The sequence below is a fragment of the Seriola dumerili genome, unplaced genomic scaffold (assembly GCF_002260705.1).
Source record: "Seriola dumerili isolate Sdu_G_001 unplaced genomic scaffold, Sdu_1.0 BDQW01000081.1, whole genome shotgun sequence".
Classification (NCBI taxonomy): Eukaryota; Metazoa; Chordata; class Actinopteri; order Carangiformes; family Carangidae; genus Seriola; species Seriola dumerili.
This window is the reverse complement of record NW_019174336.1, coordinates 1,109,278-1,136,267: the sequence shown is the minus strand read 5'-3', so window position 1 is coordinate 1,136,267 and position 26,990 is coordinate 1,109,278. Positions and strand designations below refer to the sequence as shown.

The window sequence follows — 26,990 nt, the reverse complement described above, 5'->3', positions numbered from 1 at the left end:
AACAATCAGACCTTCATTCAAGGCTTTTATCTCTGATGACATTGCAATGGTTAAGCTTTAATACATATAATGCTTCCAGTATAAAACACACCTACCAAATCAGTTGGTTGTATAGTTTTTAGCTGTAACAATAAATGTTCACTTCAACTGCATATATATTTCAAACCATCCTCTCCAGTCATTTGTACAATATTAAATGTAATTTCTCTCATCACCCACAGTCTCTTAACATCCATGTGAAGAATCACTGTGCAATGTCATAATAATAATCTCGTAGTCTCGGCTCGACTATGGTAAATCCAGGTCGTTCATCTGCCCTGTAAGACATGAGAAAGCAAACAGTTATCTCTAACACACACTCATCCATTATTCCTGTCTGCTGTGACAACATGTCAACCTTGTGATGACTCACTTGTATGTCCAGCAGGTTCTCATCAGGTCATATATCTCTTGTGGACAGTTCATTGGGGCGTCCATTCGAATTCCACTCTCAATCATCTGCATCACATCGTTTCCTTTCATTCCCTGTGAACAGAGACACATTCAGATTCGATGTGAAACCAGAAGGCATTTCTCAGTACCTCTGAAAGGTACACAGAATGATTGAGATGATACAAAACTGTATTAGCTGATTTTTCATATATGGTTATCAACAAAACTGAGTTCAAATGACTTCTTTTATTAGTACTATAGCCCTTCTTTGTAGCCCACTGATACTCTTCTACCTTCTCTCATCATTGTGAAGTTGCACAATCTAGTCTCTTACTTGTTCAGGCAGCTCAAAATTAGACACAACCAAGCAGCAACCTCTGGTGCTGAAACATGTGAACAACAGTGAAGAACCAAAACCTGCAGTTCCTCTAATGACCACTGGAGTATGGCTCCAACAGTGAATCAATCCCCATAGACTCCCATGTCCTTACAGCAGAAATAAACATGTTTACAGCCTGGTACTGCCAAGATGGTGACGGTGGAGCAGCTCACTCTGAGCTTCAAAACTGCTCTTCAGAAACTTGTTGGTGATGTCACAGAGGCTCCATCTTTATTTACAGTCTATGGACAGAACCCAGGCAAAAACTAAGAAAGATGTGGAGTTCATAGGGTCTTTGTAACCTTGTTCAGGCATTTTAGCCTTAACTGAAAATCACAGGTGTGATCACAATAGTTGCAGCGAGCACAGGTAAACTGACTTTTGTTGGGCCCATATTCTCAATATAGCGATAACATAGGTAAGCAAATACCCTGAACACAGCTTTTTTATACTGACAGAGGTGAACACAGCTTTTTTATACTATAGGTGGTGACATTGACATGTCGACATGCAGGTCTGACAACAACCAAACAAACCCAGTGAGTGAATGACTTTATGTGTAAAAAGAAAAAAGCATCATCATGTCTTAGGTTGGTGAGTAATTGTTCATACCTTGTATGGTTTCTGGCCATAGGAATACGCCTCCCACATGAGCACCCCGAAGCTCCACACGTCACTTTTGGAGGAGAATTTGAAGTAGTTTATACACTCAGGAGCGTACCACTTCACTGGCCACTTCCCATGACCCTTTGCCTGCAGGAGGAGATACACACAAAATATTAGTGGATCTGACTTCCTGTTATATTCTACAGTCTCAGATTAGACTCTGTATCATGGCACTGAGGGGACCCTGTCAGTTATTCTGATGTTCATCATTCTTTCTTCCTGGCTGATAAGCAGGTGCAGGTCCTCTGCTTTGACTTGTCAGTATTGTAGTAATTCCTGAAGTAAAAAAGCTGTTTTGTGTGGTTTTATGTCTCTTCTTGAGCTCTAGTTTGATCTTTAGAAAACGAGGACTTAAGACTTAAATTAAACATGTAGACATCTCAGATCAGATCTCAAACCTTTCAATATTGGTTTGTCTAGTCTTGATGCAAAAAACAAAATTATGAGCTCTAAAAAAGTAACATCGGCTTCTTCTTTTTTGCTTTAAATGGCTGTATGGCAATGTGCTGTAGGGATGACGTATTCTCTCTCAAAACACAGCCAGAATAATCCCCTGAGAGTAACCTCTCTCCTGCGTACCTCCACAGTTTAACAGCTTCCCTGCCTGATGATATCACCAGCTCAACTCAACTTTAATGTAAATATATTATCAAGTCCTTAATTGACTCTTCAAGGCCACCTGCACCTTTCCAAATTATATCCTTAGGGGCAACCTGGAGACTTCATACTGCGCAGTAGTTTAGGGAATATCTAGCTGCCCATGAAGCGACGAGGGAACTGCCATAATTAAACTGGGTTACATCAACAATTGTTGTTTTTACAGACATGCCAGCAGCCATAATTAATGTCATTGTGTTTTGGGAATGAGGGAACATGAGGGAACCCTGGAAAACACCAGGTTCATAGATGAGCCCCATGGTCTGATTATTTGAAACTGTGCTGGTCACAAACAGCAGCATGTTGTGGTGCTGCACAGATGTTCAGTCTGAGCCTTTGTGACAGCAAAGTTTGATTCTAATTCTAATTTTTTCAAAAAACATTATTAAAACAGATTTATAATGTTGAATGAAAAACTGTTAATTCTGGTCAGCCAACTGAAAAAGTCCTTGTATAAAAGCCATCAAGTAGTAATAGTACTACTACCATATTGCCACACTCAACCATTCTGCTGTAAGGAGGTAGAAATAAGCCATAGATGTGAGTGTCATGGGCCTGAATGAGTGTAATGCTTGATCTATGTATCCGTCAGTGTATGTACCTGTCAGCATTTACCTTGTAGTAGTTCTGCTCTTCAGCGACGGCTTTGGAGAGTCCAAAGTCACTGATTTTGGCATAGTGCTGCGTGACCAGCAGCACATTCCTGGCAGCAAGGTCCCTGTGGACGAAGTTATGTTCCTCCAGATACTTCATTCCCATAGAAACCTGATGGACCAGCTCTGTGATGTTCTTTATGGTTGTTTGCCTGCAGATGATCAATTTTGATTTTGAGTATAAATTTCATGTGATACAGACGCTAAGCTCTTCTTAACCAAACCTTTGAGATATCTTAAATTCATTTTCACTCATTTTCATTCAACATAAGGTTCAAGATCAGTTTTTAAACATGAAAAAAATTCTGTTTATCAATAAAACTTTTAGTTATAATTGAAGTGATTTCTCTGCCACCATCTGAAACTGGATTAAAACTTCAATAAAACTAGTCTTTGTTGGGAACGCTCTCTATTACAAAGAGCACTGTCCTTATCTTTGACTGATACTCAGTTCAGGGGTCCAGACCACCCTCTGAGGAAATCATGTCTGTTGCCATTGGGAATGACAACACACTGTCACAGGCCAGTATCATTAAAGCTGCTGTAAATGGGATTTTAATAATCTACCAGGGACTACTGGCTCAATCCCATTCAGATGCTGAATCATCAAAACGTCCATTAAGTTTTTTAAGTTTTTACCAGCTCCTTCAGTGTCATTCATGTGGAACGGTCACAGCAGATAAGTCCAAGGCTGAATTTCTTTCCCAGTCCTACTGTGGAGTCAATACTGGTCTGTCTTTACAGAGAGGAGAACTCTACGAGCTGCTAATGAGTCTTGAGTCGACTTGAACTGGCTCTTCTTCTCCTTGATGGCTACATAATGCACCGTGGCCAAATGGTGGCTGTAGAAAGATTTGTTTTGGTCTGAGATGCTAGTGGTCTAGTGTGACATCTAGTGGCAGTGATGATCATTTACAGAACCATTAAAAACCAAAATTCAAAACAAACAAATGCGTATCATTGTCCCTGATAATAATGTAAAATAAGCAGTGTGTCAGTATGTCTTGTTCCAGAGAATAGTGAGGATCCATGTGGAGCACATACTTGTGTTTCTGCAGGAACTTGTTGAGTGGTCCCAGCTCTGCCAGCTCCATGACCAGCATCAGGTTCTCTGCCTCACAGATCCCAATCATCCGGACAATGTAAGGATTGTCCAGCTGCTGCATCACGTTGGCTTCCCGTAGCATCTCCTCGCGCACTGAGGGGTTGTTATCATCATTCTTCAGGATTTTGACTGCAACTGACTTCTCTGTTCTGTGAAACAGGGAGTACAGTGTCAGGAAGTCTGTGCTGCCTGGTTTGTATTGATACTCACCATAAATGCACTTTACAGACATTATTGCTCAAGCACAGTAAGCCACATTTTTTAGACAACACAAACAAGGATCAACAAACAGAGTGACACAACATGATGGAATAAGAGTAGGCAAGTACACAAACTCTGTACATCAATACTACATGTAAACACAGAGTGTGCAAGATAAAGGCTGCCAAAAGATTTAGATGTCACTGGTACAGCAGTGATATTGTGGAGTTTTTTACTGTCATGTTCTCTTAGTAAGAAATATCCCAGCAAACATTGGTCTGACAAGTGTGTCTCTGGTCAAGGGTAGACCTGGTCGGATGGCAAAAACTGTGACATGGATAGAAATCCAGAAAAATCGGTTCAATTGATGTCTGGGATACAGATATGTAAGTGCCTATTTCTCCTGGTTTAGTTGTTAGATTATAAAGAGGTGGTAAGATGGTGTTGTCCTCTCCATGTTTAATGGTCATCTTTGACCTCACTTCAAAAACCTACAAAATACATATAAGAATTCCGTAGTGCATCCATGCAATATTTGTTTATCATATATTCAAAGAAAAACTTTCACGTTTGTCTGATTGGTTTTGAAATAGTTGTGAGCAGACCCCACCCCAAGTTTATGTATTTTTCATTTTCTAGTCAGGTGTGATGACCCTCTCTGAACAGGACTCTCCCTGCAGGAACCTGATGGATGGAGTTTGGTCATTAGGAAGCTGCAGCTCACCTGGTCTGGTTGCACTACAGTTTTATAAAACAAAAAACATTTAGAAAATGCTCCCTGCAGGATCTCTAAAGGTTATTTTTATGGAACCTTTATAGAGCCTTCACCACCCTCAAGCTGTATATGGTTGAAAGTAAAGTGAATCTGCAGTTATAAAACTGCAGAATGCATACTGTGCTGTAGACATAAACCTTTGTAGAATAGCTAAAAGGCCTGTTGATGATGGTAGGGACATATCTTGACATCCACTAATTTGTGATGGTCAGATCTCTGAGCCATGACAGGACGTCTTTAGGGAACTGCAGTTGTAAAACATGTTAGCGTTTGGGTATATTCATACTATATACTGTATACTTGCACATAAATAAAATCCAGTTACAATGCTTTCTTAGCACATGCTGCCTTATTGTACTTAGCATTTCTGTTTCTGTATCTGCAACCTACGGCGGTCCCTAAGGACCACAAGAGAGACCACAGAGAGGACATACAAGAGAGACAACACAATCATTAAGTGAAGCATGCTGCAAATACAAAAACACATCCAGTGTCCCCTTAATGTTTGTGCTTTCACTTGCTTATGTGTGTTAGTATTTGTAATATGTGTGGATTTTGAGCGTGTTTTCCTTAATATTTGTGCTTTAACTCTTGAATTTGGTTTGTCCCTTTGTCACTGTAGCAATAGGAGAAGAGGTTATGCGTGTATGGGTATCAGTTTAGGAAGGGACACATTTATTATTATTATTATTATTATTATTATTGTGCCAATAGCGTCTTAAATTACTGAAATGTGTTTTTTTTTTTATACATTCTTGATTTGTTTCTAGTATGTTCCAGCTTTACACCTAAACTCAAAGTGTCATTCATATGACTTGGACATGGGGAACATTATTAAAACCTGTGGAAATAAAATCTGCAGATGTCTGATAATCTAAAATTGTGGCATCATTATATACTGGGTGATTGAAATGGAGGAGTGGTGTTTGTGGGGTGATGTGACGTGGTGTGATTTAACATACTTTCTCATCTTGTAGATTCCCCTCATGACTGTACCAAAGTTCCCTGAGCCAAGTTCTCCATCCTCCAGGAAAAGATGGCTGCGATCCACTGTTGAGCTCCTCAGTTCATCTGGGTCTGCATATGGACTCTCATATACCTCTGTATCCATTGGCATGGCCTCTGATGAAGAAATGACCATATCACATTAGTTTATCCTGTACATTATGTGCACGTTTATGTCACCAAATTTAGACACAGATATTGTTTTCAACAAGTTCTTGAACCTGAATGATTAACAAATAATTTGTTATTGTTTCCAAAATCACCCCTTTGAACGATATGATCATCATTCATATTTGGTGCAACATGGTTTTGGTTAAACCACACACTTTGCACTCTTTAGCAGACCTTCATCATTTTGATTGAATTAAACATGTCATTAAAGTTATAAAATCATGGTTAAAAGAAATGTTGACTATTGGCTGGAAATGGGAGATGAACATGACGAGTCTCTGGTGTGACAGTCCTGTGCTTTGTATAAAGCATATGTGGCATATAGCATATGGTGGGTGTGTACCCGCCATCCAACCCAACAGACAAACATTCATTTAAAAAAAAAAAATCCTACCAAACGATGTATCGAATGCTAAATACTAAATGCTAAATGGTGTGTACACCTGTACAAATGTACAATTAAAAAGAAACACAAAAAGGAAATTATTTTAATGAACAGAGAACATCAAACCCCAAGATTTTCTACCTTATGTTGGTTTGAAGGAACAATAGATCTGTTTAAAAGTTTTATCAAGACACTAAATCACTAATAGCAATGAACACTCAAACAATGTTATCATCATCATCATTTTCTGATACCGAGTCACTGTAGCATCAGCAAGCTAGGTGTGCTCTGAGGGCGTATTGTAAACGTTGGCTAAGTGGCAAAAGTAAAACTTACAAATACTCCTTCTATTTAGTGTCCTCTATTGTTAAAGGAAGACTTAGCTTTAGATTTGCCATCAACCAGCAGTGATGTGGGGGGTATGAGCAAGATTGACAATTGTTTTGATTTCCATTCTTAAGTTAAACTTGCTAAATTCAAACTCCCAAGATCGCAAGTTTGAACTTATTTTACTTTGAAGGTAAATGTTAAGAAAATCAATTTGCACTTAAACAACTTACCTTTTCCACCAGCCTGATTGTTAGGCACCCTGGTTTCATAAGGATTGAGATTATCAGTGGTGTTGTGTCGAGGTCCCTGGCTCTGTCATGCGTCATCAAAGACAACATTTGAGAGAACAAACAGAGAGAAAACATATGAAGCATATTTTTCACAAGGTGCACTGCTGAAATATCATCTGCAATGAGTGAATTAATTCAGCACTGAGGGAACAATAAAATGTTTCTCTTATGCAGCAAGATGCCACTCTTTATATGGGGCCTGTATTACAGCGACAGACTGAAATTAAACTAATTCCAAGAATGTGAGAAAATGTGAAAATGTTTATCCAAAACAATGGTACAATTGGGTTTCTCAGCCATCAGTCAGTATCACTCTAATACATGGTGTCCATTAAATGGGGCATTCAAAAGGGTTGAGAGGAGGAGAATAAATGCATGAGGTTAATTCACATGCATTCAAAGAAGGGGTGTGGAACAGGTTTAGTAACCGATTTACTGTCCAAATGTTCTTCGGACCATTTCATAATAGCTTCATATCAATGATCTGTAAACTTTGTAAATATACTGTATTATGTCCCACACCCCTGCTTTTAAAATATTCACATTCAAGACCCCCATTTGAATCTCTAGCATTGATAACTAGAGTTCATAGAAAAATTATTAAAAGCAATTGCATTTTAAGTTGAAGATGCTGAATTCAAAAAGCAAAGACAGGCGTGAGATGCAAAAAGCTCCAAAGTCAGCAAGACCAAGGAACAAAGTCGAGGGTCAGGCAGAGTTTGTTTCAGCGGTTGCCTCATTCAAAGACCACGTTCAACCTGACCAGCCAACATGAAGGTGATTCACCAGCCTCACAGGGGACAACTGTTTCAAGAACCCCTCTGTCAGTTACACATTTCAAGACCAAACACATCAAACACATCATAAAAGGCTGACGAGGTGGTTCAAAACCAAAGGCTGCTCCAGGACATGTCCTCTCTTGTGCCCTAAAGGAACTATTCTGAGACGCCAAATATCCCACAGTCAATTGTTAGCCTTAAGTCTCCCAGAAATTACCCTTATGATTTATTTTCATTTTCTACAAAGGAACTAAAAATGATTACGTAATTTGGTATTAATTAAGAAAAACAGAGACAGAGGGCTGCATCCAAAACCCATTCCTAAAGATTTGCTCCTCAGCGGCACATACCAGTGAGTTAAGAGAACACACCAATTTTCTCATATTTTGAATTTGCAGGTGGTGTTTCTCTGGTTGTTTACTCTGGTGCAGTTGATTTTTCATATGAAAGTCAAATAGACAAACCACAGGACTGTGCGACAATAGCTATATGATTTTAGAGTAAGCGGGTGGTGGTGATTGTGGCTTGATCAGAGCTTCAGTCATCATTGTGTTTACATGACAAGAGGTTATAATACATCCTCTAAGCAGCTACTTCTTCAGATTTGGCAGATTGGAGGCTACAGTGAGTCGCTATCTGAAAGTGACAAGACGGGCCAGAGCTAGCTGGTTAGCAAGCTAACTTCACCTCTGGAGACAGCTATTGGTGAGTAAAGAAATGACGTTTGATGCTTAACTCACAATGTTTCTTCTGGTATGTAAACAGCTGCTAATGCTAACATTAGCTATGTGGCAAAACTTACAAATAGCTCCCTTAAAAACTAAATTATTATTAAATCATGTGGATCTAAATCTGTTCCACAGGATATGTGAAAAGTTTGACCTGTTGATAGCACTAGAGGAAAAGTTGGGGGATCATCCTGGATATCTTAACCAAAGTTTATGATACCCACTGGACCAAGATGGTGGACCAACAGACTGACAAGTAGACATTATCGTCCTTAAACCCACATCACTAGCATGGCTAAAAACTCAACCAAATAAATGGGTACATGTGTGCTTCATACAAATTGTCTAAGAATATTGTCTCTTATTTTATTTTAAATCTTACAAATATGGCCAAAATAACATGTGGAGCAGCCTTTGAATGGGACATGGTTGGTCTTGTTTGGTCTTGACATGTTTGGTCTTGACATGCACACATAGAAGGAGGCAGTGAATGGGACACAGCATCAGACTGCTGGCTGTGGTTCAGGATGTAAGTGCATTGAGTAACCGCTGGGTGGCGGACGACTCGAAGGAGAGAGGAAGGAGAGTCGAGTTAGTAAGTAGCAATCTACACTAAGGCTAAATCACAGAGGGGGTAAGAGCTGGAGGGGTGGGATGTAGGTGTAGTTGGGGGGGGGTTACACACTGCTGGGACCAGTAGGTTCGGGGGGGGGGTTACACACTGCTGGGACCAGTAGGTTCATGAGGAGGCAGGAGGTGTGTTAGTGCACCTTTTTTCGGCCAGGTATGGGAACAGTTTTGAGTCTGGAGAGAATTCCACCTGCTGCACTTTGCTAGAAACCAAAATGTCAGAGAGGTTATCAGTAGGTGACCTGGCAATGTTAAAGTCATACATTTGATCATTACAGTAGGAACAGATTCAAATCTTAAAACAAGAACCTGTCAGGTTTATCTCTTACTGACTCATTCATCTGTGAGAAACACCTTCTTCATACAGTCGGCCTAAATAACATTTACATGTTCATTTTACTGTAATGTGCCTGTAAGGAGGAGGAACAAAATCATACGGGCTGGCTCACCAAAATGGTGAAAACCCATATTATCAGACCTCCCCGCCTCAAGCCCCTCAAGCGGGGCGAGGCAGGAAGTACGTTCATGTCATATGTTTCACTGTTTTTCTGACATGCTCTGGCCCATGAGAATATGTAAATACATCAATAACTTACAAGAGCAGAGGTTAGCCCAGGGTGGTCCCGTGGGAGCAGCGGCCGCCCTATCAACCCTGTGAGCACAACACATGACAAATATGTTAGATTTGAGTGTTTTCCATCACTTTTGATTGTTAGACACTGATTAACATGCAGCAGACTTTGTTTGAATATCAGTCATGCTGAAGACACGTGTGTGTTTTTACCAGTTTCTCCATCAGGTCTTGGACAGGGCTCTGTGAGCACTCGCAGCAGGCCGTCTGGTTTGTATGAGTAGTGCTCAACCAGCTGTGGTTAAGGCAGAAGTTATAATACATGCATCAATAACTGTACAAGACTATCATTCAGTTTTCAGAGGTCAAAATGTTTTTTAATCCCTAGATGATAAGAAACCAACTAGTCCTCCAACCTGAACAACCATACAGATCGTTTTTTTCAACCCTCTGATACAACCCAACATCAACCTCTGAGGCTGAAACATGAAGCCAACATGGAAGAACAAAAACCTGCAGTTCCTCTAATGACCACTAGCATCTGGCTCCAACAGTGAGTCAGTCCTCATAGACTCCCATGTTAAAAATGTCCAACTTTACAGCACAAATACACATGTTTACAGCCTGGTACAAAAACAGTTTTGGTCTCTATAGACAGACGACCTATGGGTTCATTTTGTACACATGCTTCAGAATAAATGAAGAATAAAGTTCCCAATAATAAATGAATGAATAAACACGTGCAGCTTTCTAAAGTCTTGTCATTATCGAGGTTACCAGGTTTGATACCACTGTTACTGTCCACAGACCTAAACCAACATCTGTCTTCACTCATCACATCTGGACCTCTGCCCTGTGACGACAGGAGCTGCTCAGAAACTCCAGGCAGGTGGAGAATGTTGATGGATAATCAATGTCAAGAAATACTGAACTACTCTGGACTCCAGCACATTTCAATACAGTGTCCATAATGGATATAAATGTAACTATAACAACCAACAAATACATCATCATATTAGAATATGAAATCAGAATAAGAAATAAGAATAAATTGTATTTTATCAGTCACCAACATTTCAGACGTCTGCTGGGAAACCTTTAAAATAACAACATGAGAATAAGAAGACAGATGAGGATCGTTTTGTTAACCTGCCACAGCGTGTCAAACTTCTTGCCATCTGGGATTGAGAGCTTGCCGGTCCGGTCCCTGTCGATGCGATAGTGCATGACCTGTCCTTCATGTAGTAAACACAGAGCGTAGGATCCATTCAAGTCTCTCTGTCGAATCCTGTTCACACAAGAAGAAGATGAGAGGTATTTACTTTCTACTGTGGAGAAAGATGGATACAGATCACACATCTTTCTACTGACACCAAAGAATCAGTCAGTAAAGACAAATCAGTTGGAGCAAAGCTATGGAGCTATGGAGGAGGCAACTTCTCTGACAGAGTCAGTACATTTGATTTAGTCAGGTCTGGTCTGTCTAACTCTGTCAGAGGAAAGGCTTTTGTAGAAGAAGTCAGAGCTAAATCAAACTACAAGCTGAAGTTTAGTGGTAGTGATGTTCAAGTCATGTGACCGTGGTGTTGAAGTCATGGGACCATGGTGTATTTGGTTTATAGCCTAGTTGAGTTTATTTTCTGTAATAATCCAAAAGACAATATCAAAATCCCATTGGCTTTTTGTGGAGGGAACCAGGGGGATGATAACTTCAGGGTTGGACTACAACAAAACATCATACCTGCAGGACTCAGTACACACATCACCGTAAGAATATCGTTGATACATAATAGTAATAGATGGTATTAAACCCTGTGTCATTTGTCTGTGAGAGTAAATGTAGCAGTAGTGTAATAGTAATGAATAACATGTTGTAAAAAAAACAGTTACTTCATCAAAACAATTGTATCAGAACAAAGATCCAGAATAAACCAGACAGGAAATACACCGTGGTTACAACAAAAGCTTGGCTCAACTTGAAGAATTTGAGGCACATCATGTTTCTTTGAAGAAGACGATTATTTATATCTCTTCCTCCTTGTGACTTCAGTTCTTATGTTTTATGGTTTTAGACTTCTGTGATGGAGGAACCTTCATGGAACTACATTTACATATATGAAATATATGTACGTATGAATTAAAATCAAACATGTACATATATGTAAAAATAATATATGAAACTTATTAGAAATTTGAACAATTTCATATATTGACATACATGTATATGTCTATCACATAGAAATATGTATGTCTATGTATGTATGCTTACATTGTAGACAACATACATAAATATATATGCATAGCCTGTCACAATATGTTGATACAAAAGATAGAATGTGTAAAATTTATAAGAACATATACAAATAAATTTAGAACTATTTGTATATAATAATACAATATAATAATGTATATTAAAATTGAAAAAGCACATTATTTTAATAAACTTGCATCTAGAAATAAAATATAAATTGTTATCAAATATGGTCGCAACATGTTATATCATATAAAAAATTTTCATATAGATTAATATATACATTTTACTGTGGATATTTCCTATATGTTATAACTTATATATTTATATATACTTTATGTATATATGTTATAATAATATAGCCCCTTAAAGGTGACATATATGGTAATATCACTCTTGATATAGGGACATACTGTATGTGTCATATGTTACATTTCTGTATAACCCATAGACAGGACCTGAGTACAACCTGTTGCATGAGCAGATTTTAAACTTTAAATATATATATTTAAATCTTTACATCAAACTGTATTTTATTTTCTCTCATGTACTTTAGATCTTAATTGCTACCAGTCAAAAGTTTGGAAACAGCCTGAATAACCTTTACGTATGCGGTAAACTGCTCAAGGAAAAAGAAAGTTTAGTTCACCAACAACTGATAAATCATGTAAATGTGATGGAAAACAGGCTTTTTTTCAGGGGTGAAAAAATTGGTTAATTTACAGTTTTTTTCCGCAGCAGTGAAAGCAAATGAAGCTCTGACAATTAATGCAAACAATTTCTACAGGTTGATGACTGACAAACCCTCTGTCTGTACAAAGGCAGTGTTGGAACAAACTGTGTTACAAACCCCTGTGTTACGACAATGCTGTAATGCAGGATGTGGTGTTTACTGCTGTCAGAATGGTGAGAAAAAGGTGGGTGAGACAGACTGGTTGGTCAGGGCATCATCCTGCAGCAACATAATGAGCCAAAATATTAGTTCATCAAAGAACCAGATGGTGGAGCTACATGGTGAACACCGGCACAGTCTCCAGATTTAAACCACATGCAGCTGGTTTGAGATGAACTGGACTTCTGCAACCTGCAAGTGCAACACATCTGTGGGCACTTCTGCAACAGTGTTGGGACGAACTTTCTGAACAATGTTCATTTCCACTGTAGAAAGAAGGTCACAGGTGTGTTCGATTGGTGGATGAGAAAAACTTTAGATTAAAATGAGGTGTTTTCAAACTTTGCACCAGTTGCTCATTGTTTGACATTAATCAAAAAATGTGCAAAATGCAAACTTCAAAGTGAATAACAAAGATAAGGCTGGAGTCATAGATAATGAATGAATAATAATACTGTATAAAAGGTATAATCTTTACCCATTATTTTACAGGTGTGTCAGATCCATATCCATCCATCTTTATTCCATCCTTACTTCCTCTTTCTGAACTGCGTGTTTGTGTGCAATTGTAACAAACCATTTCCCTGTGGGATCAATAAAGTTTTTCTGATTCTGATCTCTCCCTCTCTCTCTTCAAGCATCTGTTGAAGACTCCTCTCTTCAGAGAGCACCTCCTCTTCTAACATCCCCACATGTGTAACTAGCTCTTACTGTGGACTTCACCTGATCTCCTTCACTTATTAAACAGATGTACTTAGTTCTTACACCAAGGTCTCTCCTGCTCTGAAGCTTAAGTGATGAACCTCACTTGTAACACTCATTAAGCTTCCGCCAAATGAGTAAGTGTAAATGTAAATGGTAGTCAGGCAGAGGTCAAGCAGGGCATATATGTGGTCTGGGACGAGGTTGGTTCTGTTGGACAGATTGTTGTCCAGTAGCAGTTGTTTCCTACGGTCTTCTACGGTGGCCCTGAGAGCTCAACAAACTGCAACTTCAGAAAACACGCAAATACACAAAAGAGCTGCAAATTCAGAAAACATCTTCATCAATGTGACAACACATGTGCTGCAAATTCACACAACACAATGGAAGTGTTTCCAGGGGACACTAAACAGTGATGAACCTGGCTGGGACTTTTTGTTCAATGACCAATTGTAACTTTTGAAGTTAAAAGCATCGAATAACAAGTGTGTCTCAGCAGGTTCATGTCTTTTTCTTTTTAGAGAGAGATTATGCCTTCGTGGTACCTCATGGTAATCCTACACTTGTGTCCACTGGAAATACTTCTGTTGTGTTGTAGGATAGAATTTGCAGCGCATTTATTTCAAACTGATAAAGATGTTTTCTGAATTTCTTTGTGTTTTGTCTTTGCATGTGTTGCAGTGTGTTGAGCTCTCAGGGCCACTGTACACTGTACTGCTTCGTAAGTGGGAGTGCATGTATAGCATGAGGTGACACCGTTTCATCTGAGTCCAGTTTTTGATGTGGTGTGGTGTTGCCGACCAGACAGCTGTGATGGTGGCCAGGTGGTAATGTTGTAGGTTACCAAAATGCCACTGGTGATGGGTCTCATTGCGGCTGCTTCCACCAGTATCTTGGGGGGTGTCCAAAAATGCAAAGGGTGGCCTCCCCATGTTACAGGCGGTAATATAGTGGTCAGTCAATGGCTTGGTCCAGTCTTGTTAGGGACACGTCCACCTACAGTATGAGACACTGAGGCAAGATCCTACCAGCAGATATAACAGGACAGCAGTTAACTGCCTCCAACAACTTGTAAAGGTCCAAGAACTGAAGCAGGTCCAGATGCCTCCATATATGTCTAAGACAAACCTACATACAGTATGTTGGCTCCTAGCTACAGCTAAGTTGCTAGTTCCATATGAAACACATCAGTACCTCGCCAATGTCTGTACCTACAAGTGAAAAAACTCATATTTCAGTTTAAAACTATTCTCTCTAAAATTAAACTCAAATGACACGGGTGGTGTTGGAGAGTGAGTCAGAGAATCTTGTAAAAAAATAAAAATAAATCTTTATAGTTTAAATGACAAAGAGTATAAAATGAGTTGAATATCTCAAACAGCATTTAGACCTTCTAACTATTTCTGATCTGAACAGTTAAATGAAAACACTTTTTTGTGTGTGGGGATGTTAGTGTCGTGTCTCATTTGTTTCACAAATGCTTCAGCCTGCTCTTCTAGATATGTTGTTTGTTCCTTCTTTTATCTCTTTGTTTTAGTCTTGAAATATCTAACCTTCATGTACACGCAAACCAATATTTATTTATTTTTCATTATTCAGTTTTACTTTATTCTATTTGACTTTTTGGTATTTACCACTGGAGAATGTTTTAATAGTTTTTAATCCCACCTGTAACCACACAAGTTGTTGGTCAAAAATTGTGTGTTTTGGCAGGGGGGCCCTCCAATTATTCATATAACAAATAATCTGAAAGAAAAATGTAAAAAATCTAAACATTGTTTTTACTCCAAATATTCACGTAGAATTTTCTAAATCTAAATAATAAATAACTAAATAACTTCAACATTGTCACATGTAGATAAGACACATTATAAGGCCAAATAGTTACTGTCAGTTTATTTAAATTTAAGTATCTACAACTTTACTGAAAATAGCTTCTGGGATCTAACACCCTGGGGCCCCAAGCAGTTGCCTGTCTTGCCTCACAGGCTGTGCCTCTGGTCATTATTCATGACTGATCCAAACTGTGATCTAAATATTTCTAGAATGCAAAACTATTCTAGAAACAAAACTCTAATGACAAACTGTAACAAACTGTAATAGTATTATTGTGAGCTGTTGTTGTCCACTGCTGAAATCTAAATCCTAAACCAGGAAAGTGACTCCAGGATATTCAAGTCATCTGTGCAGAGTGTCTGAAACACCTCATACATATAAATATAAAGTTATGATCACGTTTCCCTACAGACTCTACTTAAGAAAGAGGACAGAACAGTCACATCGCACCCTGCGTCTCTGTCTCTGGTTTGGCCACTTCAGGAAGCTTTGCAAGCTACCAGAGCGGAAACCACATTGTGTGTGTGTGTGTGTGTGTGTGTGTGTGTGTGTGTCTGTATGTCCGTGTGTACTGCTCAGCTGCTATAAATACTCTATACTCTGTTTGTTCAAACGTAACAAACGCCCATTTCAAACATTTAATATCTTGAATTAAATGTAAAGCTGTGCTGCGGTCTATGTGCAGCTGTAGATGTAAATTTCCATTTATTTCAGCACTCACACTGTTACAGTGCAGATCTACATTTACACCACAGCATTATGAAATCCACCAGCACAGACAGAACAGCTGTCTGAATGTCTGTGACTTACTATAGTTAATCATTATATCATTAACAATGAGGCCTAGACAGGACATCATTGCTACAAATAAGAATTAGCTCAGAAAATGTTTAATATAAACTAAAAACAGCTGACTGGTTTGTGACTGGAGCAGCTTCTGTCTGCCTACCAACACCCAGCTACAACCACCCACTCATGAAGAGGAAGAAGTCCCACTGTTGCATTTGTAGTGAACTTCAATGTCCTGCTTGTAAAGTGCAGAGGAAACACAAGAAGAACCTCACAAAGTTCTTACAAGTTGAGCTTACAGGTTGCTTGGTTCTTGCCCACATAACCATGGATGTAAGTTTGCATATGGACGTGGGGACATGTCCTTAACTATATTTAAACTCGTTTGCACTATGTTTGGTCATATTATATAATTCTGAAACCCCCCCGAGGCTGCATCTGCAGGATGACTGATTTAGGCTAGAGTTTGATTGGTTGAAAGGGTGGGGACTATCTGGAGCCTCATGTCATGTACAAATATTACAATTACTGCCAGACACAGAGGATCAGTGTGCGGTCAGTTATCAGTGCTGTCAGTCCAGACCTCAAACATAGGTGTAAATATAATATTTCAGATGACCCTCTGTCCTCTGTTGTCTGAACTGCAGCACACATAACTTCATGTTGTCCATGCCAAGATGTTTTGTTCTTTGTAGATACCATGCCACCAAAAAAGACACATTAGTTACACATCAAATAACTTAATGCATTAAGTTATTTGACTGGAACCAACACCACAAGGAACATGAGACCTGTTGAACCGTTCAGTGTTGAGTCCATCTGCTTTCATTGTGTCACACAGCAGAGACATGTTGCCCTGTCAAGAGCCTCTCATACTTTGCAATCCTAAAAGACAACATGTATTGTACTCATCCAGTTTATGCAGTGTTTAGTTGTGCTGCGTCCCTGTCATTTCATCTTAGACAAACTGAATATAAATCAATTTATAGGGTAAGCTCTTATTAGATCAGAGTGTTAGTCCCAGGCAGCTTCATTTGTAGAAAGTGAAACATTTTTTTGTGGTTGGATCTGATATTTAGACTGAATTTATTTAGTGTTTATGAGGTGGGTCTACTTTGCTTTATTTTCCCATGGCAACACACATCTTTGAACCATCCAGCAACATTTGGGATCAAACCATGACTTGATGTAGGCTTTGTAAAACAGATTTTTAAGAAGGCTGTACAGATGATGTTCAGCCTTTCACATGATTCCCTCCAGGCATGGATTTCACATATTCTGCAGGGTTTTTAGGAGTTTTTACAGGTTGAGATGGTTCAGTTACAGTTTGGAATGTGAATTGGTGAAAATTGCTGGTGGACTGATGGAGCCTTGGAGGAAAAGCTGCTTGAGAAGATGACCTCATAAGCTACTTTTACAGTGAAATAGTTTTGACTCTGGATGCTCTGAATACTGTGAGCTCTGGAGAAATACTGAAACTGGTCAGATTTTGATTGTAATTCATTTTACGGCCTCACAGTTAATGATGTAAATTACCAGTTAATGATGTAAATTAACTGTAAACGCAGCCGAAGGACACCTGAAAATACTTACAGGAATTTTCCGTTGGTGCGGGAGCCATTTTGTAGCCGGGGCTCAGACTCTTCTCGAGCGATTGTTCCGTGGAACCAGGGCATTCGTTCATGTGCAGTGGTGGCAATCAGCTTCTCCAGCTGAGGCCTCTGGCTGATGATGGCCTGCTCCAGAGCCGCCCCCTGAACACATACATGAACCCACTTATAAGCCACTCACTACAGTATTGTGTGACTCTGAACAGGTCCCAAAATGGTGTGGATGACCAGACACACACATATGATCTCATTATTTCCTCTCTATATGTTAAGAGTAAACTCTTTAACCAGTAGCAAACTCACAGGTCCATTCTTATTCAACTCAAATCTTCTGATCTTCATCCTCCTAAATTTCTCACTTGAAGGTGGTTTTTCAACAAGATTCAGGGCGATCAAATAATGGAATGGCTTTCTCCATTTGTCAAAGAACTGTTCCTCTATAACATGTTACAAAAGGTGCTTTAAAGACCATTCAACTGCTGTTTTATAACTGTTTTTTTCCCATGTATTACTGTCCATGTTTAAGTGTTTTGTATGTTTTGTTCATATTGACATGTAGCTATTATTACTGTTGCTCATGGAGTTACACTCATACACATCACATTCTCACATTTTCTGCTCTTATTTTGATATTATTATTATTGCTGTTAATTTTATCATATATATTTTGAATCTATTCGTTTCTCATCATTTTTATATTGTCACTTTATTTTCTCATATGTTTATTTTGTATTTCTATAATTTTGTGGTATTTCAACATGGTTAAAATGATGTAGGTCACGTTCAAAATTTTCAATTTTGAGTTCACAGACCTAAAAAAATTGATCAGTTTCACATTTGTGTCTTTTTTTTTTAAAAGGCTGCTCTGAGCTTTTTCTTTTCAGGAGAACCTCCTCTTATCATCCATCCCCAGCTCCCTGTCATCGCCACTTCCCACATTATATGAATTACTGTGCACTACCACAGAGTCACAGACATACTTTTAAAAGCCAAGAGAAACCAATAAAGAATGTGTCATAAAGCAGGACAGGTCAAGACTGATCAGTTTATAAATTCAGCTCTATGTTTTGTTTTTTTTTGTACAGAAAGTGAAAAAAATATTTAGCAGCATAAAGGCAGAATAAAATTTCCATTTCCACATCTACAGTTACTGCTCCTCTTTTTTCACTCCTCTCTCAGGCTTCTCTCTGGAGCTCTAGTAACAACAGTTCGGTGAGCCAATAAGTAGGGAGGATGCTCTGAGCCTCTCTTCTGATTGGCTGACTGTTTTCTGAGTGATCCAGTAATAACATGGCAAATTTCAGGTAAACACTCAGAGAAACTAAATCATGCAAGGTTGGATAGTGAGTCCAGCAGTGACTGCTTTGTTGTGACATCACAAAGTTCCAGAAGTCCTGACGGCTGGTTTTAAGGCTCAGTTTCTGAATACAGGCTGTGTGCATTTCTCTGTGAACTGAGGCTTTGATACTTTCACAGTATTAATATAGAACCTAGACCTGCTCTACAATCAAACAACACATGGACATCTACATTTAGACTATATGGGACCTTTAAATGGTAAAACATACTTCAGCATAACCGATAGCTGCATTCTTTGAATTGTCAGCTCCACACATGTAGGACATTGTCTGACTGTCTGTGTGCTCGTGCTTCTTGACCTCTTCACTGTTTGGTGAGTACAGTGTTATCACAGCCAACAGGGTGATGGGCAGGCAAACAAAAGTAAAGCCCATATTGTATAAAAAACATTGATTTTTTTAAACAAGTAGTCTGACTGTATTGCTACTAGTATTCTATCATTTCTGTTAGACAGTAGTTGAAACTAACCTGCAGGTTCCAGGTCTGCTTTACATACTCCCGGATCAGTTTTTCCTTCAGGTCCTCAAACGGCCCCACCTTTGGCTGCATGTTTTTGGGCCGGTTGCAGGGTTTCTTGAGCAGACACACTAGGCCATCCATCTCCTGGGAGTGGTAGTCAATTACATCCACGGGGCTCCTGTGGCTCTTACCACCAGCTATTGCATATGTTTCACTTGGTTCTCTTTCGATGGTGTAGTGGTAGCAGCGGCCTGAATGTAACACAGAGAGTGCAAACCCTCCGAGATAGTTGCGACTTTGCCGTAGCAGGTACATGCCATTGCCGGTGCCCGCCTGCTTCAGGTAACCCTCCGCCTCCTCCCTGGTGATGTTGCCATAGAAGAATGGCAGTGTATTCACCTGGTCAGCCATTTTCCAGATGGTGGCTCCTAGAAGGACAGTCCCCAAACAAGTACAGCCACCAGGATGCAATCAACCTGAAAACAAAAATAAATAAAAATCAAGATTAATTTACACAAAAAAAATTACTCAAACAAAAAACATTTTTCTGATGTTAACTGTTCCGTTTTCCCAGAAACAACAGGACGTCATGAATTGTCAGACATTCCTTCAGTTTCCTAAGTTTAGCCTTGGTGGTGTTTGTGTGTGTGTGTGTGTGTGTGTGTGTGTGTGTGTGTGTGTGTGTGTGTGTGTGTGTGTGTGTGGTTTGTGTTTTGTATAGGCTCTGTTAATGACCAGGTGTTAGGTTAGGTTGTTCAGGTTGGAGGACTGGTTGAGACTGACTGACATAGAGCCATTTCACTCACATGGAAAGAAGTTTACCAAAACATTAGAATTCATCATCTGGGGACCGTGGACATCAGTACAAAATTTCAAATCAATATGGCTAGTAGCTGGTGAGACATCCTGCTGTGGATCTAACTGCTGGACGGACCAACAAATCTACAGACTGACAAAAATCTGATCAGTATTACACTATACTAGCAGGGTAAACCTGCGGTGGCCCTGAGAGCTCAATGCAATGCAGCTACAGGACATGCAAATACACAACTGTGCTGCAAATTAAAAAAAACCTGGTAGAGTGCAGCAGCCTGGGTTCAAGTCCAATCCCTGACCCTTTGCACCATATCATCCTCTCTCTCTCTCTCTCTCTCTCTCTCTCTCTCTCTCTCTCTCTCTTTCTCGTAATTAAGACAACAAACAAAAAACTACAACTTCAGGGGCCACTGTATAAAACTGACAAGTGCATAAAATTACCAGAAACACAAAAGGCCTTGAGCCATTTCTATACCTTGTCACAGTTACCAGGGTAACCACAATACAGTCACAAGAAACTGCAGTGTAGTGAAGTGAAGAACCTTGAGCAGATTCAGTTGCCTTTGTCTAACATTTAGAAACACCACGACCTGGACGACTGAAGTTCTTCACAGACATATGCCTGTGGATCTGAAAACATTCACAAACACATCCCTGCAACTGTGCTCTGCATCAGTTACAATACCACAGGTCCAACTTGTCAATGACTAATGAAACTACAACTACACCTGCAGCAGCACCAACAACTTCACAGCTTCACAGCTTCACTGTCTCATAGAACAGAATATAATCCTCAAATCTAATATTATCTTAAGACTCTGGCCTGCAAAAGCTCAGTCACTTCAAGTATTTCAAAATGGAAAATCAAATGCAATGCATTGGCTCATGCAGCCACTTCACAGAGCCTCTCATTCACCTGTGCACACCCACGCACACTCAACACGGATGGAGGCGAGGGACTGGGGTCTGTCAACATCAACTGTCATATTACTTGACACTTACAAATATGCTTGGACAGCTATTTACAGCAAACTGTGTTTGTCTCATTTCTTGTAAGAAAAATCAACAAGGTCTTTATTGTTTAGTAAAATAACTTCTTTTCACTTTCTTCACATCTGCATTGTGTAACACAAAACAGATTTACACACAATTGACATCAAATGATCCCAAAGCAAAATTAAAAAAAGATAAAACACATTTTGTTATGTTGCTAAAATCATTTAAGTTACCCATAATGACAACGTGAAAACATAATTTTAGAAATTTTTGCAAATTTATTTAAAAGAAAAAAACAGATCTATTCTTATTGACATAGGTATTCAGACACTTTAGCTCAGGTCCCTCCATTTCTCTGGATCATCTCTGAGATATTTCTGCACCTTGATTGGAATCCACAGATTTAGTCAGACCCTTGACTCAGTGCTTAGGATTCATGGATTTTCTGTCAGGTTGGATGGGGACCGTAGATGGAAGTTTCTCCAGAGATGTTCAACTGGCTTCAACTCCGGGCTGTGGCTGGGTCACTCAAGGATATTCACTAAGTTGTCTCTAAGCCACTCCTATGTTGTCTTGGCTGTGAACTTAGGGTCATTGTCCTGTTGTGAAATAAACCTTCAGCCCAGTCTGAGGTCCTGCGCTCTGGACCAGGTTTTTATTTAATCATTTGACATTTTTATCTAAAGAGTTCAATCAGTTTTGTTAAAGGTGGTGTTCTTTCATCGTGTGAATATCTGAGAGACAGGCTGAGATCCGCTGAGAGACAGTGGGGTTGTATGGCGGGAACAGCAGGTATAGTTGGGTGTCGTTTACATATCAGTGATATAAGAAGCCATGCAAGTGGATAATTGTACCCAAGGAGGTGGTGTATACTGCAAAGAGAAGGGGCCCCAGCACCAAACCTTGGGGCAACCTTGTGGGGAGGGGATGGGGTAAAGACGTTTGTCCTCGCTATGACACACTGAAGTGCCCAGTGAGATAGGACTCAAACCAAGAAGGTGCCCATATCAGAGAGTACAGATACATGTACCACAAAGCATGTCCTGCTTTCCATCAGACTGTGAGAAACATGATTCTCTGTTCTGATGAAACTTAGATTGAACTGTTTGGCCTTGGTCCTAAGTGTCATGTCGTCAGGATACCAGACATGATGCTTAGAACTGGTTCTCCTTCTAGATGTTTCTCCATGTCCACACAGGATCTCTGGAGCTCAGCGTGACCATCAGGTTCTTGGTCTCCTCTCCTCTCCCTGATGTCTCAGTCCAGGTCCAGCTCTAGAAGAGTCCTGGTAGTTCCAGACTTCTTCATGTCAGAATGATGGAGACCACTGTTCTTCTCAGGAACCTTCAATGCAGCAGAAATGTTTCTGAGCCTGGACACAGTCCTGTCTCTGAGCTCTGCAGCAGCTCCTTCCTCCTCGTGGTTTCTGCTCTGATCTGTTTGTCAGCTGTGAGACCTGATACAGACAGGTGTGTGTCTTTACACATCATGTCCAATCAGCTGAGTTTACCACAGGTGGACTCCAACCAAGGTGGAGAAACATCTGAGATGATCCAGAGAAATGGAGGAACCTGAGCTAAACTTCAAGAGTCAGAGCCAAGTGTCTGAATACCTATGTCAATGTGATTGTTTGATATAAATTGTGTGACTGTTCTGTTTTGGTTTGTGTTCTTTTTGTCTTTTTAAGCTCCCCCTTAGGGACAATCAAGAAAGACTGAATGTCCAGCTCGAGGACACATTGACAAGAAGAACCCCAGAGCTACAGTCACTGGACCCTCTGAGAATCACAAAATATATGAGAACAGGACCAAAGCAAAACTGTAAAAGGCCTTTCACTAGAATAATTAATACTGCTTACATTGCTCAAATAAATTCACAACAAGTCACACAAGTCACAACTAATTGAAAGTTTCAAGATTTCAACAACACATTATTTCCTCTTTTTAAACTTTGTGATAAGTTAAGTTCGAAAAACCCCATGAAAGTGCTGAGATCAAAAGTTCCTATTATACCCTGCACTGCACTGACAGAACCAGTAATTGAACTTGTTTTGTTGGAAGTGCAGTTCCTGTATTTGGTTTTGTTGTGAGTGTTTGAAGTGCGTTTGTCTATTTGATTGTGTTGTGTGTATTTGCAGCTCATCAAGTGTCAAACTGATGAAGACGTTTTCTGAATTTGTTTGTGTTTTGTCTGTTTGCATGTGTTTTTTAGGTTGCAATGCGTTGAGCCCTCAGGGCCTCAGTAGTATAATGTTGTTAGACGAGACCTTCACTTTAAACTACTTCGGTATAAAATAGCTCCAGGCTCTGAGCTCCTTGTTGGACTGTTGCAGGCACAATTAGCTCCCAGGTTTCCACTCAAAACACATACTTCTTGGTAACTGCAGGAAGTGTGTGTGTGTGTGTGTGTGTGTGTGTGTGTGTGTGCGCGCATGTGTGTGCGTGTGTGTGCGTGTGTGTGATAAGCTAAAACAAAGGTTATTTTCCAAACTGAATTTAAAGGATCATTGGGAAGCATGCATAAGTACTTTTATATGTTATTTTGTGATTTATTTCAGATATTTTCTATCAGTTTTTCAACAACATAGAAATATGTATAATCTGTGTTTGCAGATGCTGTTAAACATAGAGTCATGGCTTGATGGCGTCACACTGGAGAGTTGTGTCAGATCCTCTCTGACATAGAGAACTCTTTTTCATCATATTGGACGTTGCCTCTTTTACTTTGTACAACTGCCGTCCATGCAACCAACAAATTCTGATGTCACAAAGTCTAGTTTGTGTGTTTTGTAGTTTTTGTGTACAAACAAGTTGCATTCTGTTGGAATGTGTCCTCTTCAGGCTGCAGCTGATCATTGTTGAAAATAAGACAATATGTTTTACTCTTAAAGGAGTGAAGCATCATCTGAATTTAGCCACCAGATAACTTCTGAATTTATATTTGTCCTTTCATCAAACAACGTGACAATTAGGCTGCAGCTAGCTTCAAATGCGGACATGCGGACATAAGTGTCTTTTCAGAGGTTTGCCATTTTGGAAACTGATTACTGGCAACTCTTTTTGGACATTCAGTCCATGTGACAGTGCTATTTAGTGTCTGCATATAAAGCTCAGTTAAGTCTGTTCCACAATGAGCGTTATGTGGGAGCTGTGAAGGTATTCTATTACTAAATTTTGTAAAGGTGAGGTATTTTGGAAACTGATATTTAACACACTACAGGGTCAAAGCTTGACCAATGTTTGTGGAGGCCGTCAGGTTTTTCTTCTAATGTTGTGATGAAATTGTTTAGCTCTCATTTGGTTTATAATGCTTCAATTGTTCAAATTACAGGGAGTTAGCAATTCTAAGGATTACTTAATAAATTTGGTTATTAAACATAAATTATTGGATGTTAACATGTTAATATTTGTTTTTTCAATGTAATTTTATTTGTTAAAATGTGAATTGTGTTAATTCTAACTAACTATTCAATGTTAATTTGATGCAAAACACAAGAAAATGTTAACAATCACAACTACAGTTAATTAAACTCAATTTTCAAAGCAATTCCCTTAAATTTATTCAGTTTAATCAAGTCTAATGTAATTCATATGTTGAATGTAATGAAGTTAGTTGAACTGATTTCTTTGCTTTTTCATGTAGAATAGACTCAATTTTTAGTGTTACAGTTACTTTACATTATTTGATTTTACAAGCTCAAATTACAACTACAATAACTAAACTTTTTGATTTTTTTGAGCAACAAGTTTTCACAATGATCGACCTCCAGACATGAGCTGTGTTTTATTATTGTTAGAAACAACACAGAGGAAATTTGAATTGCTCGCACAATTTTATCTTTTTACTTATTATTTTTTAATTTCACACAGTCACATATTTTGTTACACACCTCACATTTCTGATGTTTTGAATTTGTTTTACAGTGTATCATTCAGATATATTTTTATGGTTGAAATCACAAATACATTTCTACTTATGGTTACCTTTAAAATGGTATGGTGCTGAGCAGCAATGTACATTATACAGACCATTCATATTAGTGTTAAACATTATTATCAGATCTGAAAGCACACACAGGAAAGATCTCTTTGATGTTTGAAAACTGGACAAAAACTGTCAACAAAGCGCAAAGTGTAGAAAAATGAAAATTAGATTTCTACAGTTTTATCTGAAGATGAGGATGATATCATATGATTGAAAGCTCTACAACAATGACTAAATGGTCCCTGTGTTAAGACTGTTATGTCAACATCTGAATCCAAATTTTGCCTTTCTTTAACAGAATTTCTACTGAGCTTCTACTTTGTTCCCTGCAGGAGCTCCAGCAGCTAAAACCCACAAAACAACAGAATCCAGGCCTGTACAAATGCTACGAACTCTATACCTACATGTGCACTAAAGGCCAGTGGTGGAAGAATTCAGACCTTTTACTTCAGTAAAAGAACCAATACAACACTGTAAAAACACTCCACTACAACTAAGAGTTGTACATTCAAAATATAAAAGAAACATTTTCTTTATCAAAGTAAAAATAGTTCTGCAGAAAACTGGGCCCTGTGACCATGTTGTGATATGTCACACTAAAATACTGTCACTGTCACTGCAGCTGCTCGAGGTGGAGCTAGTTTTAGCTATAGTCATGTAATCAAGTCGTTTAATTCAGTCGTTCCCAACCTCTTAAAGCACTTAACAGAAATCTGGGGAGGGTTGAGATGATTAATGTGGTTGGAAAGAAGCAAAAACAAAGCTGCACTACACACACATGAGAAATGACTGCTAACAAGACACTGCAGTGGAGAAAAAGTCCAATATCACCCTCTGAAATGTAATGAAGCTATATTAATGCATACACTAAAGGTCCTAAAGTTGGACTTAAGTTCAATACTTTCATTAATTACTTAATTAGTTAGTACTTCATCACTTTCCTCCCCTGATACACACTTGGACAAACTGTATTTGTACTTATTCAGATAAAAAGCCTCCTGGTCGTCTGAGTCTGAACGAAACATCTGTTCCTGTTTCCTAAAATATCTATTTCATTTGTCCAGAATCACTTTGTCTAGAAAACACAAAATGGTTCTATGCAGTTTATGCTGATTCATTCATTTCTAGTTAATTTATTTCCTGAAACAAGGTGAAGTGCACTGGCAAGAAGAGGAATGATCTGAACCTGATTTTTATTTTGTTTGGTCAAAAATAAATTAGCAAGGAGCTGTGGTAGTAAAGTCTGAAACGTCTGTCTTAAAGAAAACACTAAAACTGCACTTACTCTAGATAATGTGGTGAAGCAGAGCCAGAGTTTGATCCTCCTCTAGTTTAGTCCTCTCAGCTGCCAGCAGCCTGAACAACATGTGAACAGCTCATCATCAATTCACCTCCTCACAAACAAAAAGAAAACCCCTGCCGTCTAACCAGAAGAAAACAGTGGGTCACTCACAGTTAGATCCTGGCTGTGTTTTCCAGCTGGAACACATTAACCGTCAGTCCGTTTACTGACACACAGGAGCTGGTGGAGCACTGACG

General features: G+C 39.1%; 1 protein-coding gene across 4 annotated transcripts; it reads right to left on the bottom strand.

Moving 5' to 3' along the window:
- On the bottom strand, positions 1 to 26,990 carry syk (spleen associated tyrosine kinase). 4 transcript variants are annotated; one of them, XM_022744622.1, is made up of 15 exons: positions 26,905 to 26,973; positions 26,737 to 26,807; positions 19,665 to 20,131; positions 17,821 to 17,981; positions 10,907 to 11,045; positions 9,971 to 10,052; positions 9,783 to 9,838; positions 9,327 to 9,389; positions 6,990 to 7,071; positions 5,831 to 5,990; positions 3,832 to 4,041; positions 2,750 to 2,939; positions 1,424 to 1,564; positions 413 to 525; positions 1 to 317 (listed from the first exon to the last, which is right to left on the bottom strand). In XM_022744622.1, exons 3-15 carry the CDS (start codon positions 20,064 to 20,066, stop codon positions 245 to 247), a joined length of 1,872 nt encoding a protein of 623 aa, XP_022600343.1. In that variant the 5' UTR covers positions 20,067 to 20,131; positions 26,737 to 26,807; positions 26,905 to 26,973; the 3' UTR covers positions 1 to 244. The 4 variants fall into 4 exon arrangements, with proteins under 4 accessions (XP_022600343.1, XP_022600344.1, XP_022600342.1 ...); XM_022744623.1 differs by lacking the exon at positions 26,737 to 26,807 and having other exon boundaries at positions 26,905 to 26,990; XM_022744621.1 differs by having other exon boundaries at positions 26,737 to 26,960.

What these genes read in the sequence shown, in the direction of transcription:
- syk (XM_022744623.1), bottom strand. Translation starts at nt 20,066, where the DNA reads ATGGCTGACCAGGTGAATACACTGCCATTCTTCTATGGCAACATCACC. An exon ending in AGTTTGACACGCTGTGGCAG is followed by an intron (nt 10,053 to 10,906) that starts GTTAACAAAACG and finishes CCTTAACCACAG; the next exon opens with CTGGTTGAGCACTACTCATA. An exon ending in AGAACCTGCTGGACATACAA is followed by an intron (nt 318 to 412) that starts GTGAGTCATCAC and finishes CATGTCTTACAG; the next exon opens with GGCAGATGAACGACCTGGAT.